At 34.6% G+C, this 22,460-nt stretch overlaps 1 protein-coding gene across 3 annotated transcripts in view; it reads left to right on the top strand.

The window, feature by feature from the left end:
* Window positions 1-3,475: 3,475 nt before the first annotated feature.
* LOC138691559 (zinc finger protein ZFP2-like) overlaps window positions 3,476-22,460 on the top strand; it is a 54,410-nt gene continuing 35,425 nt past the window's right edge. The window contains exons 1-6 of one of the 3 annotated variants that reach the window (XM_069813621.1): window positions 3,490-3,600; window positions 5,619-5,723; window positions 8,636-8,736; window positions 11,544-11,729; window positions 12,020-12,102; window positions 17,532-19,339. In XM_069813621.1, the coding sequence (XP_069669722.1) occupies window positions 8,641-8,736; window positions 11,544-11,729; window positions 12,020-12,102; window positions 17,532-18,675 (1,509 nt within the window). In that variant the 5' untranslated portion in view covers window positions 3,490-3,600; window positions 5,619-5,723; window positions 8,636-8,640 and the 3' untranslated portion in view covers window positions 18,676-19,339. Of the gene's footprint in view, window positions 3,601-5,618; window positions 5,724-8,635; window positions 8,737-11,543; window positions 11,730-12,019; window positions 12,103-17,531; window positions 19,340-22,460 lie in introns of those variants that run through there. The other 2 variants (XM_069813620.1, XM_069813622.1) reach the window with 2 other exon arrangements.

Below are 22,460 nucleotides of genomic sequence, written 5' to 3'. Positions count from 1 at the left end.
ATCCGTCTTATAAAGCTATGTGTTGACTGGAACACATGTAAGAGTCATTCCACGTCAAATCGCAGAAAATTATACAAATTTTGACCTTGATATTTTTGATTGCGTTTATATTTTTTTTTACCAACTCTATGTTTCTAATAAACCAACAAGTGTATTTTTATTTCCTCCTAAGTCCACATGTTTTTAAAATATTGCATGTTAAAATTCGTTAAATATGTCGCACAATGCAACATAAAAAGCGTCATATTTCTGAGGATATTGATGTTAAAAATATTTTGAAAAATGCATTTAAAAGCTTAAAGTACTGTCTTTTGTTAAATATTTACTAACTACTTTTAATATAGATATTACAAATATTTTTTAATGATTGAATTTTTAAAAGATATCAATGTGAAATAGCAGTGTTAAAAATCTAAAAAAAAATGCTTAATAGATGCACTGAAATATTCTTAATAATTCCAGAAAAATCACAATGAGATCTCCAATAGTTTAATGGAAATTTAATTACTTACAAAACAATGTGTGGCGGTCGGTGCAGCAGCAGTGGGCGGGAAGCGTTGAAGCGCGCTGGGAGGTTTATCGGCACTGGATGATGGAGTGTACATTGCAACATTACACCCAGTACGGATCAAGTCACTCGAGGAAACACTGCTAATTTACTTGTTATGATATCTTCAAATATTTGTACATTATTCTTTTTAAACGTTTGTTTTCATTCACACTACACTTAAAATTTTCATTCGCCTACTTTCTTTCTCGAAAGAAAATTGTTTTACTAAATACTGTATTCAGTTTTTGACAACAGAATGAAAGAATGTAATTTTAATGTACCAGTTATTGCTTTTAGATTTATCTGGCCTGCAAATTTTCAGTGCGGTTTTTGAGCTTATTCAATGGACAAAATATAAATGACACGTTAGAAATTTTTTTTGTGACCAATCAATCAATTTTTTTTTTTTTTTTTTTTTTTACATGATGTTGTTTAGGCTGGCTCTCGTGGCAAGTCTTTTAACAGTTCCTCCAATGCCATCACATGGATCTTTATCATGCGACATTGCAAAGAAGTGTCATTCAGCACTAACTCCATAATCGTCTTCATGTAAGCAATTATTTTTAAATTCTTTTTTTGTATTGTAAACTTGATCCATCGGAAAAGTAGATGATTTTTTTCATATCATTGAAATCTTGCTTTAAGAAATTGATTGCTTCAGGTTAAAAAAGTGAAAGGAATCGGTGTCATGATTCATGCTTTCTGAGGTGACAACAATACTTTTGTGACGAATATCTGTATCTTCTTTGAAATATACTACGAAAGTATGTATTGTGGTTTGGCATTGTGGCGTCAAAAATAAAATATGGCTGACTTTTGAAGGGATGACGATGCATTTTATACATGGAAAAACTTTACTTGCTAGCGAGCCTTTTACTTTTTGAAACTTTTCACCGGGGTACCATATCGTTTTTGTTGTAGTTTTCTTTTCTTGATAGGGGATTCTATTGACATCAAACTGTTGTTTAATTCCTCAATAATACTGATTTCTAGCGCTGTATCCATAGAACTGTTAGAAGAAGAACTGGGGTAATCACTTTCTCTGTCCGCATTTTCGTTTGATTCATGTTTATTAATATCACAAGAACTACCGGCTTCACATATAACTTCACCTGACTTATTCGGAAGTTGACAGACTTTTCACGGAACGAATCACATATTGGCACATTCGAAGACTTCTTTAGAGCTTTATCAATAAATCACGACTTACGCGTCTTAGTGCACTTTTCTTTTTTTTAAGAAGGTCAAATGGATTTAAACACTTGTTATTTATTACGCGATCTTTACCTTCACTCATGTTGTATACAAGTCACGTCACTCCATGAAACTCAATCCCAGTCTGATTTTTTTTCTCTTCTATATTTTGTCTCCTGCCATCTGTTTATTGCCATAAAGTTTACTGCCTTACCCAGCCTTGCTATCTTTAAACATTTGGCTATATTACAGTATAATCATACAGGTTGTGAAGGGCTCCCCCTCTTAGCCGAGCTGACAATAATAAAATAACTTTAGATAAGATATTTACTGTTCCTTAAGGTATTAATCATTCGATGAATAAATTCATTTGTTTGCGACATCAGTTATATGCAATGGGGGATTTCGTAAAACTTTCAGCGGGAAACCTTCTAGCCTACTGCCGCAAGGAGTTCATTAGCTGGGAACCGCGAGCGCGTGCATGCCTCCGGAAAATAAATTGTTACAAATGTATGTGTGCAGATCCCACATTTCTATGTGCAGTAGTGTACAAATAATACATCAGGGAACAAGCCCATATTTTTCCAGATTTTTAACTGGGCTATTTAATATAATAAGTTTGCTTTGAAAAAGAAACTATTAAAAAATTAGGTCAAATTTGAAATTTATATGTGATAGACCTAAAGTAATAAGTGTTGTATTTAGTCTTTCAAATGCGCCAAACCGCAAATCTCAATTATATATAGACACAGAGTTCCAAGTGAGTTTATGTAACAGTGCGCGCATAATTTGCGTAATTTCAAATAGTCATAACTACACAAATAATTGATAATTGTGGAAATAAAACAATACAGGTGGCCTTATTTGATGTCTCCAATTTATGAAAAAAAAAAATTGACCATTTACGAGAAGGTCGTGTTTTATTGCTGTGCGATTTGATGTGGAATGACTCGTAAGTTACAGCAACAATGACCACAAGCCTCATTATGACCTTTAACTAAAAATAACTTAATTGATGAAGTTTAGCCAACATAAAAAATTCCCAGTGCATTATGTTGTTTCTTGAATTGGCATAAGGCCTACACTTCTGCCCTTTTATAAAAAATCACGATATTGAATGAAGTCTAGTTGCCACATAGAGTCAACATTTGTCAGTCCTTCTAATATAAATCTATGTCTCTATGCAGAAAGAAGATTGCAAGCTAAGAAAGTGATATTCGAAAAAGAATGTGAGTTTGGCTCTTTTAAGAAAGAGCTATTGAAATGCATTGTTGCTGAGAAAGCTTATGCGGCATTTGTGCCTATGTGGACTCAGCAGCAAATGGGTTTGCTAGGGACCTGTTTAGTCGAATGAGAATTTGTTTAATTGAAACTGTAATTTATAAGTAATAACAAATTAAAGTTTTGTCACCTCATGTATTGTGGTCAATTTTTTTTAACCCCCAGAACAAATTCTGGTTGTACCACTTTTTTTTAATTGATTGAATATGTAAATAAATTAGGATTTTCTTTTTAATTTTTCATGTAGCTATTATTTTAGCTATGATGAAGCAAATGTTTGGCATTCTAAATTCTGAAGAGTAGTAGGACGTATGGAATGTGTTCCTAGATTTCTCTAATTTTTTTGTCGTCTATCTTAAAAAGTTTATGGTTAACTTCACAGCGCTTATCTGGAGCACTGAACTGTGTTCAGTCGCCACATTCACGGCAACATAGATGTCTGTTGTGCTTGAGCATTCGGAGAAAGGCAATAAAGTTTAGCATACGCTCACAGTGAATATAACCTATCAAAGACTTTGTTGCAAACTCTTCGTAACCTATATAGCTACTGAAATCCAGATAAGAAGAATATTCAGGTAAGCAAACATTTGATGCGAAATGTATTATGTCGTTGTGATATATGTAACTTGATTTGTCATCTTATTGTAGCGCGGGAACTGTTCACGCACGTTCGGTACAGTCTGTTAATATGGAAATTAGCTTCATTTAATGTGAAAACTTTCTACGGTTAGAAACGAGCGAGACAAGTCTCGGCATTACATGCGAAATGGTATAGGTTATGTTTGGTTATGATGCAGAATCTAATTGCATGAACTGCAAGAGTACGGGTTGACAGAAATCCATTTACTTTAAACAATGGATTGTGGTAACTCATATCTGCATCTGGAATTCATTAGACTTATGCGTATGTTGTTCATATTGTTTCGTAGGATTGCTATTTTGGAAGAGGTGAGTTGCAATTTTGACCTATAACGTAGGCTATATGAGTTCAGCATTAACTTCAGACTCGAATATAACCGTCGTTCTATTTTCATTACATCTGTTTCACTATTACCGCCTTTTCGTGGCACGTTTTAGACTTCGGAAAAATAATATTAAACACGGGGGAAAGAACTAGCCACCATACCTCATTATCTTCTTGCTTAAGTAGTTGCCTCATGAGTGATGCCGTATTTATGTCATTTATGAGATATAACCTGTCCTCGGACAGTTGACTCAACATCAGTCACTGATGAACGATGTTGTTAATACAGATCTGAACCTCACAAGTCTAAACAACAAGGCAATACTTATGAGGTAACTAGGTCAGAAGATAATGGGATAGGGTGGCCAGTTCCTTTCCCCCCTCCATTTCATACATCGGCCGACAGCTACACTCGTCAAACTTCAGATGCAATACAACCTATTGTTCTTCCTCTGACACATACCGTCAAGTGAGATGTACTGCCTCATAATAGATGTACATATCAGTCAGAACCTCAATCAGAGGATTGATGAACGTTATTGAACAATAATTCAATAACGTTCCTTAGTGACTATATAACTATTAAAAGAATGAAGAACAATATAAGACTATGTTTATTTCTACATTTTTTTTGACAGCGAATTTACTAGCTCACAGACTTATCCTCTATTTTGCCTACTCGTTAATTTGGGAAGGTTGCATCTTCCAAGTAGCTATAATATTTGTGTGTGTGTGTTACATTGCCGCATATTTTGCCTTTGTAAGAAGGAACATGACATAGGAAATAAACGATAACAGAATTATATTAGCACTTATTTTGAAAATACAAAACGGAATATACTGTAGTCCTAGGACCAAAAATCCTATACAAAGTGAGTAAATCTCAGCATTCCTGATAACTGAGAAATTACAGCGCGATTCTCACAGTCGATTCTTGTTGGCAGACTGATTCTCAGATACAAGGTGTGGTAGAGGAAACGCATGTTTTGGATTGGCTAGTTTAATAATAGTAATAATAATAATAATAATAATGATAATAATAATATTAATTATATAATGATTTATACTCTTTTGGATGGAATACTTGCGTTTAAATACATTTATTTTATTTTTCCAATGGCTAATAGTTAACATAAGAACTTAAAAAAAAACAGTAAGCAGAACTATAAAAAATCAACTTCGCTCCAGCTTCCCAGTAGGAAACCGAGCGTTTAAATAAATAAAAATAATCCTCAAGATATCGCTTACACGAAATGGCTACCTATTCTTCACAACATACCTTGGTACATAGCTGCGCACTTCATGGCATGTTTGCTCAGATTTGTTAAAGAACCACTTAAGTGCAGCTTTCTTTGCTTTGCGTTTGCCCTTGTGCTATTATCAAATCAAACACTTCTTCTGCCTTGTCTGTAGTGTTGCACAAACTCATTACTTCGCCTTTCAGGTTGCAACTTTGCCAGCAAATGGATTCATATCACATTCTTACGAAATTCTCCCTGGATTGTAATATGTGTTCGTAGAAATAACTGTTATTTTAATTCTAGGATTTTCCATTCAAAACTTGGCCTAGACCATAAAGTCATTCTTAGGAATTATGTATTTACTCTCCAGAACTTTTTCTCGCTACAGTTCACTCCTTTGAGAAAGATTTGTACGTGTGTTTCACAACCACCCATTGCAGCTCAGATGGTTGAATACAAGACTCCAGAACATCGCAGTTCAAATCTGCACAAGGTAAGACAATAATACATAAACTAGTGTGCAATACAGAGTGAGTTGAGGAAAAGAGAAATAAAGGGTAATTTCCCAGAAGGCGGGCAAAATCCAACATGGCTGACAAAAACTACCAAAAACGTTCTGCCAGCTATGAAGTTCAAATGCCACCAAACATCACAAAATCAAAGATGGGAAGTCAAACATGTATTCCAGTTTTTAAAGAACAAGAAGTCCTTAAAAAAATTGAAGTATTTTTAATATTTCATGTTTGATTTTTTTAGTGTTTGATAGCATTCGAACTTCATAGATGGCAGTATTTTTCTGGCAATTTTCGTCCGCACTTTACCCTCACAAATCACTGAAACACATCAAAACGTAATAATTTATCAAACATGAATTGGAGCACGACCAGTAGAAGATCCTTATATTATTACTGGACAAATCCCTTATCAAACAAAATTCAATCCTCATTGACGTCTTCAACGACAACTTCACTTCCAGGCTTCAAGGCAATCTAAACTTAAAACATGCAAGCAACAAAGAACTAAACGAACACTTTCTCGTGCAGTTAACTTCGCATAATTAAACCATGTATTTATACAAAATGAAATTTTTTCGAACACTTGTTACACCATAACTTATACGGAAAATTCAGTAAATAATTTCTTTAAAATCACAGTTTTCTCCTCAACAATCGACACAATTCTTATTCACTAGCGAAAGAACTAAACCAAAATCGACACAAAATTTAATACTCTGTTCTATGTTCACACATCTTTCACAAATATCGTAAAATGACAAACTTTCAACAACTTTAGCCATCAAACATAATATAACACCACTAACATCAAACAACCAAGAACAACTTACTGACGTCATTATCCATTCAAAATTAATGAAAATTCTAGAAAAAATGAAACCAATCAAATCGAAAGAATATCATGAAATGACGAACTTCCAATCAGAACAATATAACACCACTCACGTCAAACAACCAAGAACAACTAACGTCATTACCCATTCAAAATTAACGAAAATTCTACAAAAAAATGACCACTATAACCAATCAAATTGAAAGAACATCACGGAGACACCTAGTATAAAACCTAGAACTAACATATAAAAGTCACTAAAAATCATTAACATTTAACTCTAAAGTAAAAAAAATTGTCAATACTTACTACACCCAACCAGGTGCCCATCTGCTATGAAATTACGGTATAAAGAAATGAGATGAGAGATGAAGTAAGGAATAAAAAAGAGAGTGGGGAAACGAGGACAGACAGTAGTATTATCTTAGTTTTCCATTTACTCCACTAAATATCACTATTCCAACAACACACATTGTCTCATGCTGCCCCGTAGTGTTTTGGTGATGAGGGGCCATTACTATTCGCCTTCCTTTGGTAATGCAATTGTGTAAATTTCTCATACAAATTGATTTTGAGTATAAGAAATTGAAATATACAATAGCCTATTTATACTGCAGATTATGAAGTACAAACAGGGAATTGATAAGACTGAGTACAGGCGATTTTTATTTACGACAGCTGTGACATTATGTATAAATTAGATACGAAGTACAATAATATAAAATTTTCTCAGAAGTAATGTGCGCACTAATAGTAAAACTTCCTTCAGAGGCTAGATAATGCATAATATGCTTGGAGTTACAATGTGCTCAAATAAGTATATTGAAAGTGCTGTCATGGTAATTTCTTTCTTGACCATAAGCCACACTATTTATTTTTCTCCCTTGAAATATATTTTACTTATTTCGCTCTACCTCACCGACCGTCATTTAATAGTTATTTTAATGTATATATTACGACGTTTCATCAACTGCGATGGTTGCATTTGCTTTTAATCGGTTTGTGGAAAAACCCTGGAAGACACCTCAACCAGGTTACTTATCCCAACTAGGAGTTGAATCCGGTCCCACTTGTTTTACAGTCGGACTTGCTAACAGTTACTTAGAATCTTTTAATATAAAAGAAAGTAAATAATTATTGTTTTTATTTTCATTGTTATAATTACAAATTAAGTGTGATTTAAAGAATATGCCATGAACTCCTCACAGTAGATGCACACGTGTCTTGATGAATCTTGGAGCTTGTATCTGCAGCACTTCGCTGTTTTTCAATTATACGGTTATGATTCTGGATTCCAGTGCTATAACGATGACCTTTTATGATTATAAACATCAAATAAGATAATTATACCAGGAACAGTAAGAGAGAATCTAAGATCAGTACAGATTTCCGTGTAAAAATATAGATCTCCATGTAGGCCTACAAAACCTAGGCACACATACACCGTATGGCTTCGTATAGGCAGAAATTTCTCTTCCCCATACGATTTATTAAAGAAATTGTAGGTTCCCATATGCCATATGGTCCCGTATGGCCCCCATGACAGCACTGCATTAAAGTAAACAGATGGTAATACTTACAAATGGCTTTTAAGGAACCCACAGATTCATTGCCGCCCTAACATAAGCCCGGCATTGGTCCCTCTCCTGTGCAAGATTAATTTAGTCTTTATAATCATATTCCACCTCTCTCAAATCCATTTTAGTATTATCCACCCATCTACGTCTCGGCCTTCCCAAAGGTCTTTTCCCCTCCTGCCTCCCAAGGCTTATTGTAAGGTTTCGTAACAAGCTGTTTTTTTTTTTACGGTGATGGGTTGTTAGCTCTTCACCCAAACCCCAAGCTGGAGGACCACCCCTTATCGGCTGTCCACAACTGCTTATTCAATGTAACGAATGGAAATACCTGTACTAAATATGTTCCAAATTTTTCTGTAAGAGATTAGTTTCCGACATGTTTAGAAAATTGAGAAGAAGTAGTTCATAGCTACTTGTAATAAGTGTTTAGCAGCTGCTCTGTTTCTTTGAATCACCCTCAATTACGGAAAACTTCTTTTAGGTGTGATGGATTTGATCAAGATGGAACCTGAGGTTGACCCGTTGGATTTACATCGACATGATAACACACTTGAAACAGAAGATAACAAGGCTTTATCAAAGGTAAATTGAAAATATTACTGTGTGTGTGCTTTTTTTTCTAACACTGGGAGAAGTGCATACATTTTCCACTTTATATTGAGTAGAAAATTAGATCTCCACACCAATATTAGCTGTGTGATGTAATATGTATCATTTGGAATGGCAATATGAATTGCACGTGGATTCGAGTTTCCTTATAGGAATCAATTTTCACATGAAGTGCTGCTAGTCTGTTTAGTTTATTTATTTACACCAATTAGCATATACATGCCATAGGATTTGTCAATATAAAATTACTACATTATGTTACTTTCCATGTAGTCGCTCACATTGTAATAGTTCTTCTTCAGTAATTTGTTAACCTTATATAAAATATTTCTTATATTATTGATATTTTCAATTTACAGATGGAATTTATTATAAAATGTGATGCCCATAACATGATGACTATTTAAACTATTTTCTAATTTCTTTGTTTTCCTATGATGTTGTGTAAATGTACATCTGTAAAAGATACCTGATTAAAATTATTTAGATATATAAATAAAATTATTGATTAAACATAAAGCGATTTAGCTTAAAAACATCTTGAACACCTGCACTATTACCCCAGAGTAAAACACCACAATTCAAATGTCTCTGAAACAAACTAATATATGCATTTGAAAGAGTACCAGTAGGAATTAACTATTTCATGCTTCGTAATAAAAGCACAACCTTACATAACTTTTCACATAGTTCCTGCATATAATACCTCCATGTCAGTTTTCCATCCATCCAAAAACCTAGTAACTTTACAGTGCTTTCAAATTCAGTGTCATTCCTAAGGCTAAATAACAATGTCTGAGTCTTACTAATATTTAGACTTAAAACACTAGCTAAGAACCATATTTCCATAGAATTCAAAATGTTGCTCATATTAAAGTCATCACTAACCACTTTCAAAAGCATAGTGTCATCTGCAGAAGTAACTATTTTTATGCAGTTGCAGCTGGTATATCATTGACAGCAATAATAATAAATGGAAATGGATCCAAAATTGAGCCTTGAGGAACTCCAACATTAACAACTGTTCACTGGGAAGATATGTTCCCTTCAAATTGAAGGAGTTTCTGTCTATTTGTAAGATACGACTCAATGATGAAAATCTCGTCTCCTTGTACTCCATAGAATTAAAGTTTTTCAGCAGTTCATAATGACGCATGCAATTAAATGCCTTAATCAAATCACACATACAAGCCATCGCATTTGGTTTGAACTCAAATACATTTAACAACCATGACACAGCTTTCTACATTAATGCAGTTGACTTACCATGGTTAGAACCAAACTCTTGCGTATTTAGCAAATTATTCTCATCAAAATATGTAACCAACTGTCTAAACTGAACACACACTAACACTTTAGATAGGTAGTATCGGTACAAATGACACATCTGTAATTTGAAACTAGATTCCTTTCACTCTTTTTATGTACATATGTTTATTTTAGAAATGCGTAGTGCATCACGAAATTTCCCGTGATCTAAAGATTGATTAATCACTATCAATAGAGACCATAAAATGACATCAGTTATACACTGTACTTCCATAAAACATTTGAAAAACCATAATAATCCTGACTTTTAGAATTATTTAATTTAATTATCACATTATGGAGTTTTTCATCTGTTACTTTTTTCCATCTCAATGTAGTATTACACTTTGTTAATGAATGTAAAAAAGATTCTCGTTGCATCACAGAATTAGGGACCGGTGGCCACCCTGCATAATGATGGAATTGTAGATTTGATAATGTCGAAGTCCGGGTAATGACCTGCATTAGCATATAATAGTACTCGAGAGTTGTGGTTGATTGCTTAATTCAATTTGGCAATCTTTAAAAATTAGTAAAACCACTTTTGGAAAGTAAAAAAGTATCCATGGGATCACAAGCACAAAGAAGATGTAATGGAAGAATTACAACTGGAACCTCTAATTAATCGGAACAACTGAAAAATCATCTGTATTGAATGCATGGAGATAGAATCGCAAAAGTTATGCTCCACTATCGTCCAAACGGGAGGAGATCTCTCGGTCGTCCAAAGAGGCACTGGATTGAAAAATCAACTGTGAGATCGTAACAGGCCATATGGCCTAATACTTAAAGGGAAGAAGTAGAATAATAATAATAAGAAGAATGTGTCCAAGAATGATAAACATAGATTTGAAATAAGGACCAAGTTTAAGAGTGAGCAGACATTGATCGAATGAAGTTTCATAACTGACAAAAATGATACTGGAGAGTTTAAGTAAAATATATGCAAAGATTGCTCTTTATGACATAGGAGTTATTTGATTTGTATTATTATTGTGCTGTAAATTTGTGTAGCATAAATGTTATTCCTTTGATCTTTATTTATCCTATAATGGCAGCTGTTTAAGGACGTAGAAGAGCACAATGTTTAATAAGATATTTATTAAACTATTGTTATGAGGTTTGTAAAAGAGTAAATCGTGGCAGTATGTATGCTGAACAAGAATGTCATTAGATTTTTTAAATTTTGTTACTGTTGATAGGTGTTTTATAATTCCACTTTACATTGTCCTAAATAGTAAAATGTCCTACTCCAAAAGACTCTCGCACTTGTTCTAGGATATAAATCAAACTCTTTCTTAAATAAGCTAATTTCACAAGGAATACTTGGCCTGTTATTATTACCGGCCATTGTTGCTTGTGTTCCTTAAGGTTTGGTTCGCATTAGAACCAGATTGATGGCCAGTATACATGAAACGACCTTTAAAATAGCTAAATGAAGTTATTTCTTGCGATGCCTTTATGTTCTTTAGGATAGAAATTTATCGAATCTGCAAATGACGGACATGAAGACAGAGTGCGTGGACCACAGCTGTGATCTCACATCAGATATAAATGTTGAAGACACACCAGTTCCTTTTAGCTTTGCTGCGGTGAAGTGTGAAGTTGAAGACACTCCAGTGGGTATCAGCTCTCCTGTGTTGAAGTCGGAAGTTGATGTAAGTGGTTCACTATCAGTCTACAGATATATTAACAGTGCATCTTGAATTATAACAGAGCCGTTAATTAATTTAGAATACTATTAATTATTTTCTTATTTTTTTATATTTCCTCAACTTAAACCACTTCCATTTTAGATCTGAAATAAACTTGTAATTCAGGAACATATATTTCTGGTAGGCAAAATACAATAACCTCGAAAGCATGGGAAAACTTAGGGAATCTCATTGTAACTTTTCACTATATATGAGCAACTAAAGCTCTCTTCATTATTCACTCACTTTTCCAGGAAGATTTTTTCGATGTGGACAGTGTTCAACAGGAACAGAAAGTGAAAGTATCTTCAAAGGAGGATGAAGTGTTCTGTGAAAGGTGAGTATATTGTGCTAATTATGCTTCTTCCATTCTTTCATATCTTCATTTAATGATTACGTAGGAGAAATTTCATAATGTATTGTTCGGTTTTGCTTATAATGTATTTATGTGGTTATTGATATTGACCCCTCAACATATCTTGGTACTGAAATGACATAAGATTTACTAAAATTATCATTGGCATATTATGTCCTGCATTACGTATATTTCTGCTGTCCTTTCAGAACCGTGATGTCTTTTAGGGTGTGATCACATGTCACTACTCTGATTGATAACATTTGCACCTGCAATCCCTGAGGATTGCGCTAGTTCAGTGCATTTCGTGCGCAAGTTGATCACTGGGAATGTTGCCATGAGTTTTTTAATTTTTATTATAACGCCTACATAATGCAATAGTCAATGTCACTATATCCCTAAGAAATGTTAGCAACTTTGCTATTTGAAATTATGGCATGGAAAGTATAAAAGTTAATTCTATCATCTTTACATGTACTTGTATGTATATCTTTACTTTAGCATGTCATAAAAAGAAAGTATCAAGCAGGAATTTCTTAGCTGGAATTTTCGGAGTTGCACTATTATTCACATGTTGCAGTATGCACAGTATAATGAATGTTCCAGCTCCAATTTTCTTAGAGATTTGCCTCATTTCACCTCGGTCTGTACTATCTGCTTTCATGTTATCTGTCGTTCATTTTTTATTTATTTTAGTAGGTTATTTTACGATGCTTTATCAAAATCTTAGGTTATTTAGCGTCTGAATGAGATAAAGGTGATAATGCCGGTGAAATGAGTCCAGGGTCCAACACCGAAAGTTACCCAGCATTTGCTCATATTGGGTTGAGGGAAAACCCTGGAAAAATCTCAACCAGGTAACTTGCCCTGACCGGGAATCCAACCCGGGCCACCTGGTTTCGCGGCTAGATGCGCTAACCGTTACTCCACAGGTGTGGACCCTGTCGTTTATCCTTAGCACTTTACTGACTTATTCCAATGTTCTTTTCTGGTTTTTGTTACACCAACAGCATTCATATATAACTTGTTTAGGCCATTATTTCGTCTGAATTCACAAGGAGTATTTTTGTGTATTTTCATTCTGCTTGTATCAGTTACAACCTTTCATTCAGTTTTCACTTACTTGATACCTTTTTTTTTTGTTATGGTCTCTAATTACATTATTTATTCTTGCCCTGTAGAACGAAAAACGTTAGATAAGTAAATCAAATACTGAAAGCAGACGTTTCCTTGTATCCTCATTTGATTTGCGTCTTATATTTCTTTCCCTCCTTCACTTAAAAACTGTGTTAATTCCTCTAGCATTGTCGTAAGCATCACCACAACATCCACATGAGAACATTATTGCTTCCTGGTCTCCAAACATATTTCGTTTGGATTATTCACTACTTTTATCATGGTTTCTTTGTATTATTGAACATTATATCAGTGGATCACACGAAAGCTACAAAATGGTAATGTGAATGTAAAATACTTGCAACAATTTATAGTTTTATTCACGACAGCGTAGGATAAGTTTGGGAAAACATGGTTTAAGCTGTTTTGGGTATGAAAGACGTTAAGAAAATGGGTCGGATTGTCAACCAATATAGATCTATTAGTATTTTAACATCCAAAACAGTTAAGCTTTCTCAAGCCTAAATCACCTTTATAGACTTATATCCAAAACATTTTCATTTCTATGTAAGCAGTGACGAACAAATATTGTAGTCGAAGATGATGCTTCTAGTATATTTTGAAGTGTACGAACTGGTTTATCAATGTACTTCTATGTTTGGATGTGAAATGCGTATTCACATTAATTTGACCTTGACCTTCACATCCAGTTTCCGAACATAACTCCTGTTATCTTAATTTGAACACTACGCGTCCACAATTGTGGAGTAACGGTTAGCGCGTCTGGGCGCGAAACCAGGTGTCCCAGGTTCAATTCCCGGTCCGGACAAGTTACCTGGTCGAGGTTTTTCGGGGGTTTTCCCTCATCCCAATATGAGCAAATGCTGGGTAACTTTCGGTGCTGGACCCCGGATTCATTTCACCGGCATTATCACCTTCACCTCATTCAGACACTAAATAACATAAGATGTTGATAGAGCGTCATAAAATAACCTACCAAAATAAAATATTACCAAACCCTCCCACACAGGACTTGTAAGTAATATATTAACTAGCTCATGATACAGGAAACATCTGCTATTAGACTTTATAATAATAAAAACATAAAAAAATTTCTTCAGCTTGTAATTCTATTTCTATGCATATATAGATTAGTATTTTTGGAATATAATATTATAAAATTTACTTACATCAGTAACAATATATAGAAGATTTCACATTTGTTGGTGTGTTATGTATAAAAATAAATCTGATGTGTAGTAATATAATGTAACTGACTGTAGCTGGGAAATCAGGAATATTTACCTATGTTTTTTGTTATATTTCTTGGTTTTCAATTCATTATGGGAAAATGTCTGTTTTAATCTATGTTCAGTTATGATAGATTGTGTTATCATGTTCCATTGTGAGAAGTAGGCCTACAAATCACTTTATTTCTTGAAATGCATAATTATTTTAATAACAGCCTCTCATCTTATTTCGTACTCGTTATTAGAAAAAAAAACAGTAAGTTTTCTTTAAGACTTAGAAAATGTATTACAGATGTGCTTCCAGACAAGGAACTAATTGCACTATTCTTACTGGTTGCTGCACATTCCTCAGTAATATGGTTTCTGAAACCGTAAGGTAACACAGCAATAAATATGTTCATATAATTAAGTAATATAGACATTTGTTGCAAAAAGAAATAGTAAATGAAGACAAGAAAATTTTAGAGTGCTGTAGAACATGAACTATGTTACTTCAGCTTATTTTACATGCCATTGCACTTCTTCAAAACTATAACATTAAATTTTCCACAATGCTTAGTCTGCTATATGCCCCTCTTGAAGCTAACTCCAGTTCTGTTTGGGAAAGCGTCCATAGTCCATTCTATTTGAAACTATTATCCAGTCATTTCGATATTGGTCAATTAATTTTACAATGCTAACAATTTCTTTTTTCTTGACACATTTCCTCCTTTCTTTCGTGATCTGGTATATTTTTTCATGAGGAACTATGTAGTGATGGGACTGCGAACTTAAGATTTCTTCCGTAACTGGTTCTTTATTAACCACTTCAAGCAGGATTGTCTCTTCTGCTTGTGTACATTGTAGATGTTCGATCCTTTTACCTCTCTAGCCATTATCCAAGGTTACCCAATATCTATTATCTATATACTTATAACAAATATTAACTTTATACACTGTACTGTTATAATAGCTTTGTATGATGCCAAGCCTAAATGCATCCAGCACAATATTCCTATTTTTCAAACCAATCTTAAATAAAACAAGAGTGATGTAAAATGTGTCCTTTGGTAAGGAAAGTAACAAAATGAAACTAATTTAAAGAACTGGTGACGAAGTGTAACGAATATAGTCTACTCGAATTATCATTGGTAACGAAATTACGCTTATTGTTGTGCTTCAAATATTTATTCTTGTTGTCGGTACCATCGCTGTTTTCATTTGTCAGCAGTGACTTTGGAAACTACGTTTTTAACTGCCTCTGAAAGGCTCCATTCACTTTGGGAATTTTCTGAGTCACCCATTTTCGTCAGAACGTCGACGATGGTTTTGCAGAATGCTAGGTTCTTGTCTTCAGTGAAAAATGGTAGCATTTTCCTTTCTTCCGTTTTCCATTTAGTTTTGTTCACAAGCTCCTTTTTTTCCCATATTTTCGGTCATAATTCACTGCTGTAACTGACAACCTGAAGTAGGCCTAAACATCGAATATTAGCCTACTACAGTACAGCTTGCAACAGCATGTGACTGTCGCTGTAGTAGATGCATTCACTTGTTCAACGTAAACATGTAACATTGTGTCCTGTGTTACGTATTGAAGCTAGAGTTAAGAAAATTTGCTACAGTATCCTATACGCATTCAACTATCTAATCCCTTGATCGTCGGAAAACAGGCGTATAATGGTATACGCGGTTATTCGGGTGATGTCATCAATTATATACGCACTTCTCATACGTGAGTAACTATGATATATTTAGGAACTTACATTTGAGAATCCAATGTTTCGCATGTAAAATTACAGTTGGAACTACGTTAACACTCTCACAATACTTGCTAATTTGTACATAGGCTGAAAACAAACTAAGGAAACATAACAATCTCCGATGTGCAACTCCCAATGACGAAGCAATAAATCCCTATGTATGTAGTCTACTGAACCCATAATAACCATTTAGATGTTATTACTGATAATGTAACAAATCAGAACTAAAAAATATTGTGTTGATAAGATTATTATTTAAATTGAACATTATCTTAGAAATAATGTCGTACAGCCCATAAAATGTTCTTTTCTGAAGCAGAACGCCATATAACCGAAAGAGATCTTAAAATCAATACGCCAAAAAAAAAAGTCCATTTGCCTGTCCTATTATTTTATATATATCTATATAATTTGAACTGGTAATGGAAATTACAGGAAAACGACTCAAAGGATTTTAATGAATAACCCCTCATTTTGAAGCTTGACATCCAAGAATTTGCAGAAAAAGAGTAACTTTCAGTGAAGCGTTAGTTTTCCTATATAATTTTCCTATTTTTCAAAATCCATCTATCGTCATTTTTGAGAATGAGTAATTGCATTTCAGAATAAAACAAAACACACACTAAAATAAACAATATTACGCGAAGGCCATGATCTACAAGATTGCTGACATTTTTAGAACTCAAATTCAGTTGGTAATTAAAAAACTTTAAGATTTACTAAAATTAATTTACAGGTCTGATTCTGTGGTGTGTAATTTTCTGAGTAGGCCTACAGCTGTGTATTGGATATTAAAAACTACAAAACTTGAGGTGATTTGATGCCATTATTACCATTAGAAATGAAATATTATTATAGTCAATACCATGATGTGTCTATTTTTCATTTATTATACATATTAATGCTATATTGATGATATGAAAGTGAAACGTTTTTGGGTTATGTGAGTAGATGTAGAGAATGTCTTAAAATTAGATCTTCATTCATTACTGATTGGCGGCTATATAGTATATATTACCAAAACTATAAAACTTACGGAAGATAATAATATTGTTACTAAAAATGAAATATTTTTATAGTTATTAATCAAGTGGGATTGAGTTTTCTTCATATATTTAATGGCTATGTGGTGTAGAAATTTCTTCAGTATTGGCTCCAGAGAGCGCAAAAATTATAGTTCCTAAAGAAAGACCAAAAGGTACTGATAAAATAAGAGGCCTACAAGATTTCGTAGTTTCCCGATCATTTCAGCGGTAAGATCACCAAATTGATTATAGTGGACACCAATAATTTTTTTTCATTTCAGCATTGTGGATAATGTTAATAGACTGTCACAAGAACTTGCCAGCATTGATCCTGAAAAAAATAAATTGACACAGGGTGGTAATAATAGACCTGACAGTTCGAACATTAGAGATGTAAGCCGTAATTCTATGAAGTGCAATATATGCAACGAGGTTTTTGTAACACCGCACTCTATGAAACTTCATTTTCATATACACACAATAAAAAAGTCATTCAAATGCGATGTCTGTGGGAAATGTTTCTCTACATCCACGGATTTAAGCAGACATGGACGCATACACACGGGCGAACGGCCATTCAAATGCGAGGCGTGTGGAAAGTGTTTCTCTACACCCGCGGATTTAAGTAGACATGGACGCATACACACAGGCGAACGGCCATTCAAATGCGAGGTATGTGGAAAGTGTTTTTCAGATTCGTCAGCTTTAAACAGACATGCACGAATACACACGGGCGAAATGCCATACAAATGCGAGGTGTGTGGAAGGTGTTTTTCAGATTCGTCAGCTTTAAGCAGACATGCACGCATACACACAGGCGAACGGCCATTCAAATGCCAGGCGTGTGGAAAGTGTTTTTCAGATTCCGGAAATTTTAACGTACATGCACGTGTACACACAGGCAAAAGACCATTCAAATGTGAGGTGTGTGGCAAGTTTTTCTCACAATTGGGCAACTTAAAGCAACATATACCAATCCATACAGGGGAAAGGCCATTGAAATGCGAGATGTGTGGAAAGTGTTTTTCAGCCTCTTCAGCTTTAAACAAACATGTACGCACTCACACCGGCGAAAGGCCATTCAAATGCGAAGTTTGTGGCAAATATTTTTCCGCTTTGGCAGTTGTAAATAGACATGCACTCAAGCACACAGGTGAAATGCCATTCAAATGCGAAGAGTGTGGTAAGTGCTTTTCAGATTCGGCAGGATTAAAAACTCATGTTCGTATTCATACCGGCGAAAAGCCTTTCAAATGCGAGATGTGTGGAAAGTCATTCTCTCAATTGGGACATATAAAGAAACATATTCGCGCTCATACAGGCGAAAGGCCATTCAAATGCGAGGTATGTGGAAAGTGTTTCACAACTTCGGCAATTTTGAATAGTCATGCGCATGCACACACACGAGAAACGTCATTCAAATGAGAGCTGTGTGGAAAATGTTTTTCAGAATCGACAGGTCTGAACAAGCTTAATTCTAATACATATAGGCGAAATGCCATTCAAATGTGAGGAGTGTGGAAAGTGTTTCTCACAATTCAGGTACTTGAATATGGAAGCATTCACAAAGACTAAATTCATTTAAATCCGGTACCTGTGAAAATTGTTTTCATAAGCGGGACACCTTTATAATATGTTCCACGTACCCACAGGCAAGAGACCGTTTTCATGGCTTATTTGAGGTGAAACTTCATTGCTGTTTACACTCAGGTGAGAGATTATTAACTGGTTTATGAGGAATGAGTTGTCTGGAAAAACAAATGTTTTCTCACATGAAAAAGTTCTTTCATATGAGTTCCGCGTGGAATGTGTTTCACCTTTAAGCGTAAGCCAAATGGATAAATATATTTATAGGAGACCACAGTTAATATGTATTTGTGTATGTAAATTTCTGCTGCAAATTTGGGAGTTTTAATGCAGATAAACAGTGACGATTTTCGAGTTAGAGTTCGCCTGATCACAGTTCCTTATTGGAAAGTGCAACCACAACCGCAAAATTGGAGGTTCTGTCATTTTTTGTAAACCTAGCATTTTTATTTAGTAATTTATATATGTGTTGAAAGAATAAACTGATATTTTATTTGGTATAATAATGGGAATTCATTTAGTGTTCTGCCCAAGGAAAGTTCTTTCACTGCAAATCCAGCTTTTTCCAGTCTTTCCTATTTTCTGCCTTGCTATTTGTCTCCTCGTATTATTCATATATCTTAAGGTCTTCTATCATCTAATAACTTCTTCTACCTCTAACTCTTCTCCCGTTCACCATTCCTTCTAGTACATCCTTCACTAGGCAGTATCTTCTCAGGCAGTGACCCGACCAGTTCCTTTTCCTCTTCCTGATCAGTTTCAGCATCATTCTTTCTTCACCCACTCTTTCCAACACTGCTTCATTTCTTATTCTGTCTGTCCACTTCACACGTTCCATTTTCTCCATATCCATATTTTAAATGCTCCTAATTGCTTCTCTTCACTTCGTCGTAATTTCCATGTTTCTGCCCCATACAATGCCACAAAGATTGGGAAATGACCTCCAAAGAAAAATGCCTCTCATCTGGTATTTGTTCGTGGGATGTGCAAAGGAAATATCTTGTTAACGCTTAGAAGCCAGTTGGAATTTATTAATTTGTTGTCTGATATCGTCTTTTAAAGGAAGAACAGACAAAATTACCACAGAATTTACACAACTAACGCAGCTACTAACATACGAATTCACAGTGACATGCTGACAAAGCATTCCTGAAACAAACAAAATTATGCCTATGATGAAGGATGGGTGGAGCAGAGAAAAATTCTCTCTGGCACACTGGTCCAAAATCCATCTTTAGGAAGACAAACGTAGAAAAATGACGGAAAACAATTAAATAACACCCTTAAATTATTTTTCCTATATAACTGAGTAAAACTCAATTAATTATCCTAATCAGCATAGCGAGATAAGCCAGTAACATGCCACATTTCGACCAGCCAGCGTTTTTACTCAGAAGTGCCGCGATTCTGCCTTTTTCTTTGTGCTGTAACTCTGTTGTAAGTGGTCGATTCCATTCATATTTGGTATCAACATGTCAAGTAGTTCTTCAGGTATGTAACACTGTTTTTGTTATATTTAATGTTATTACAGCATATCAGATCAGCATGAACCACCTAACAACCTAGACCGTCAACAAAAAATCCTCTCCATACCCCTGCTGAAGCTTTTCAGAAGTTTCACTTGCAGTGTGCCCGAGTCTGAAGCAAAATTTGATAGTACATCGTTGCTAGAACTTGCTATCACCCTTGTCAGAATACACTAGCAACAAACACCTTTTCAACCCTAGTGGATACGGAGTACCACGTCATGCTTGGGTGTTGAAATTCACACTGACAGCACATGGAGTGTGGACATGCCTTCCCTTTCAAGGATAGCCTGAAGGGTGTATCGCTCGCGTCCAGTTTCGTTACTTTATTTACAGACGTTGTATTGTAAAGTGCATTAGTTCAGAGTTTGTTGCCACAGAGTCCAAAAAACTAATGACTGTTTACGCTATAGACCAGACGTCTCAATAGGGCCTTCTCGGAGCACCTCCTCCTCTCTCGTTTTTATGTAAGAGTGGAACAAGATGAGGGAGAAGTTCGTGTATCTCCGGATGACGTCATTGACCGCGACGTTTGAATAGACATCTCCAACAGCTACGATGTAACGGTCAGTCACTGTGTTCATCTCCGAGGAAAGAATGTCCTTATTACCGCAAGTCTGTCAAGAAATAAAAGCATAAGGGAAATGAAATTGTGGGAGTCGTAAGTTTCAGCGGATAACTGTTACCACTTCCTTAATCTACAATTTTTACCTAATTTGAATCAAGCATAACAAATAGGTACAGTGAAGTACTGAAGGACTTGAGAAAAGAATTTGAGACCAGATTGAAGATTTTAATAGTTATAATTTAAAATAATTGTTTGTAAATTCCTAAGATGTTTTAGTTATTTTTAATACTTGAAAATATTACGAAACATATTTAACTATTATTGTATTGAATATATTAATATTGGCTTATCGTAATAATACGTACTTTAACAACCAAGAAGTTTAATAGTTATTATTATTATTATTATTATTATTATTATTATTATTATTATTATTATTTAAATGAATTTTATTTTATTAAATACAGTATAAAGTCAAAAGAAAAGAGAGATACCAAAAACCATTTACTAGAAATAAAGTATTGTTGTTGTTCAGTTAGCTGTCCTAAGACAAGTCTGAACCTCACAAGTGATGCCAACAAGACAACAAGAGGCAACTAGGCAGGGAGATAATGGGGTAGGGTGGCCAGTTTCTTGTAATTACGTAACATGTTTGGTTCTCCATGCTTCAGATTTATTCTTTTTATTTATTAATATATCATTAGAAAATAAATTTATTATTATTATTATTATTATTATTATTATTATTGCAAACTACTTAAGAAATTCCTTCCGAAAACAACCGTCTATTGTGACATGCATATTAAGTACAACTCAAAAGTGCAGCTTTTTGCATTTCTCCCGTGACAGTTACAACTTAGTTCGCTCACGCCTGTAACATGAATCAAATCGGCTATCTTCGGGTATTGCGCTTATCTCTTCAGCTGACTACGCTATCTGCACTTGCTCTCTGCTACAACTTCTATACTTTGACTTTGAGACGCCTGCTATAGACACTTTTTGACATTAAGATAGTAACAACATCAATTCACTTCTAGTTGCACGTATATTGTTTGTAGCAAGTTTTCTATTAGATTATTTTCCCATTAATTTTGATAATAGAATTCTTACATTGTCTTATTATTAATTCTCTTACATACGATTTTTGCAGAGAAAATGTTTCCAAATGAAAATTCTACCACTGATGCCTCCAAAGGTCGCCTTTCATATTGAATTGCGTTTAGTTGCTGACAATGCCCCGAAGCCCAGAACACGTTTTCAAATGCAAGGGTTTCAGGTTGGGCATGCCATACCACAGGGCCCACCACCAGTTGATGTGTAATCATCAACATGAAGCTAAAGCCAGCTATGTATAGACTTTAGCCTTGAGAGCTGGAGTAGAAAATTTGTGTGAACACCCCTGTTTTTTTTTTCTGAGTAAGTTATTGCTCATATTTGCAAAAGAGGCTCCAACACAAATTCTTGAAATGCTTTGCACTTGCTCTTAACACATGTTTCATACATATATCGCTGAGTGAGGTATGTAACAC

The sequence above is a fragment of the Periplaneta americana genome, chromosome 16 (genome assembly GCF_040183065.1).
Source record: "Periplaneta americana isolate PAMFEO1 chromosome 16, P.americana_PAMFEO1_priV1, whole genome shotgun sequence".
Classification (NCBI taxonomy): domain Eukaryota; kingdom Metazoa; phylum Arthropoda; class Insecta; order Blattodea; family Blattidae; genus Periplaneta; species Periplaneta americana.
The sequence above is the reverse complement of the archived record's forward strand: the minus strand, read 5'-3'. Positions and strand labels throughout refer to the sequence as shown.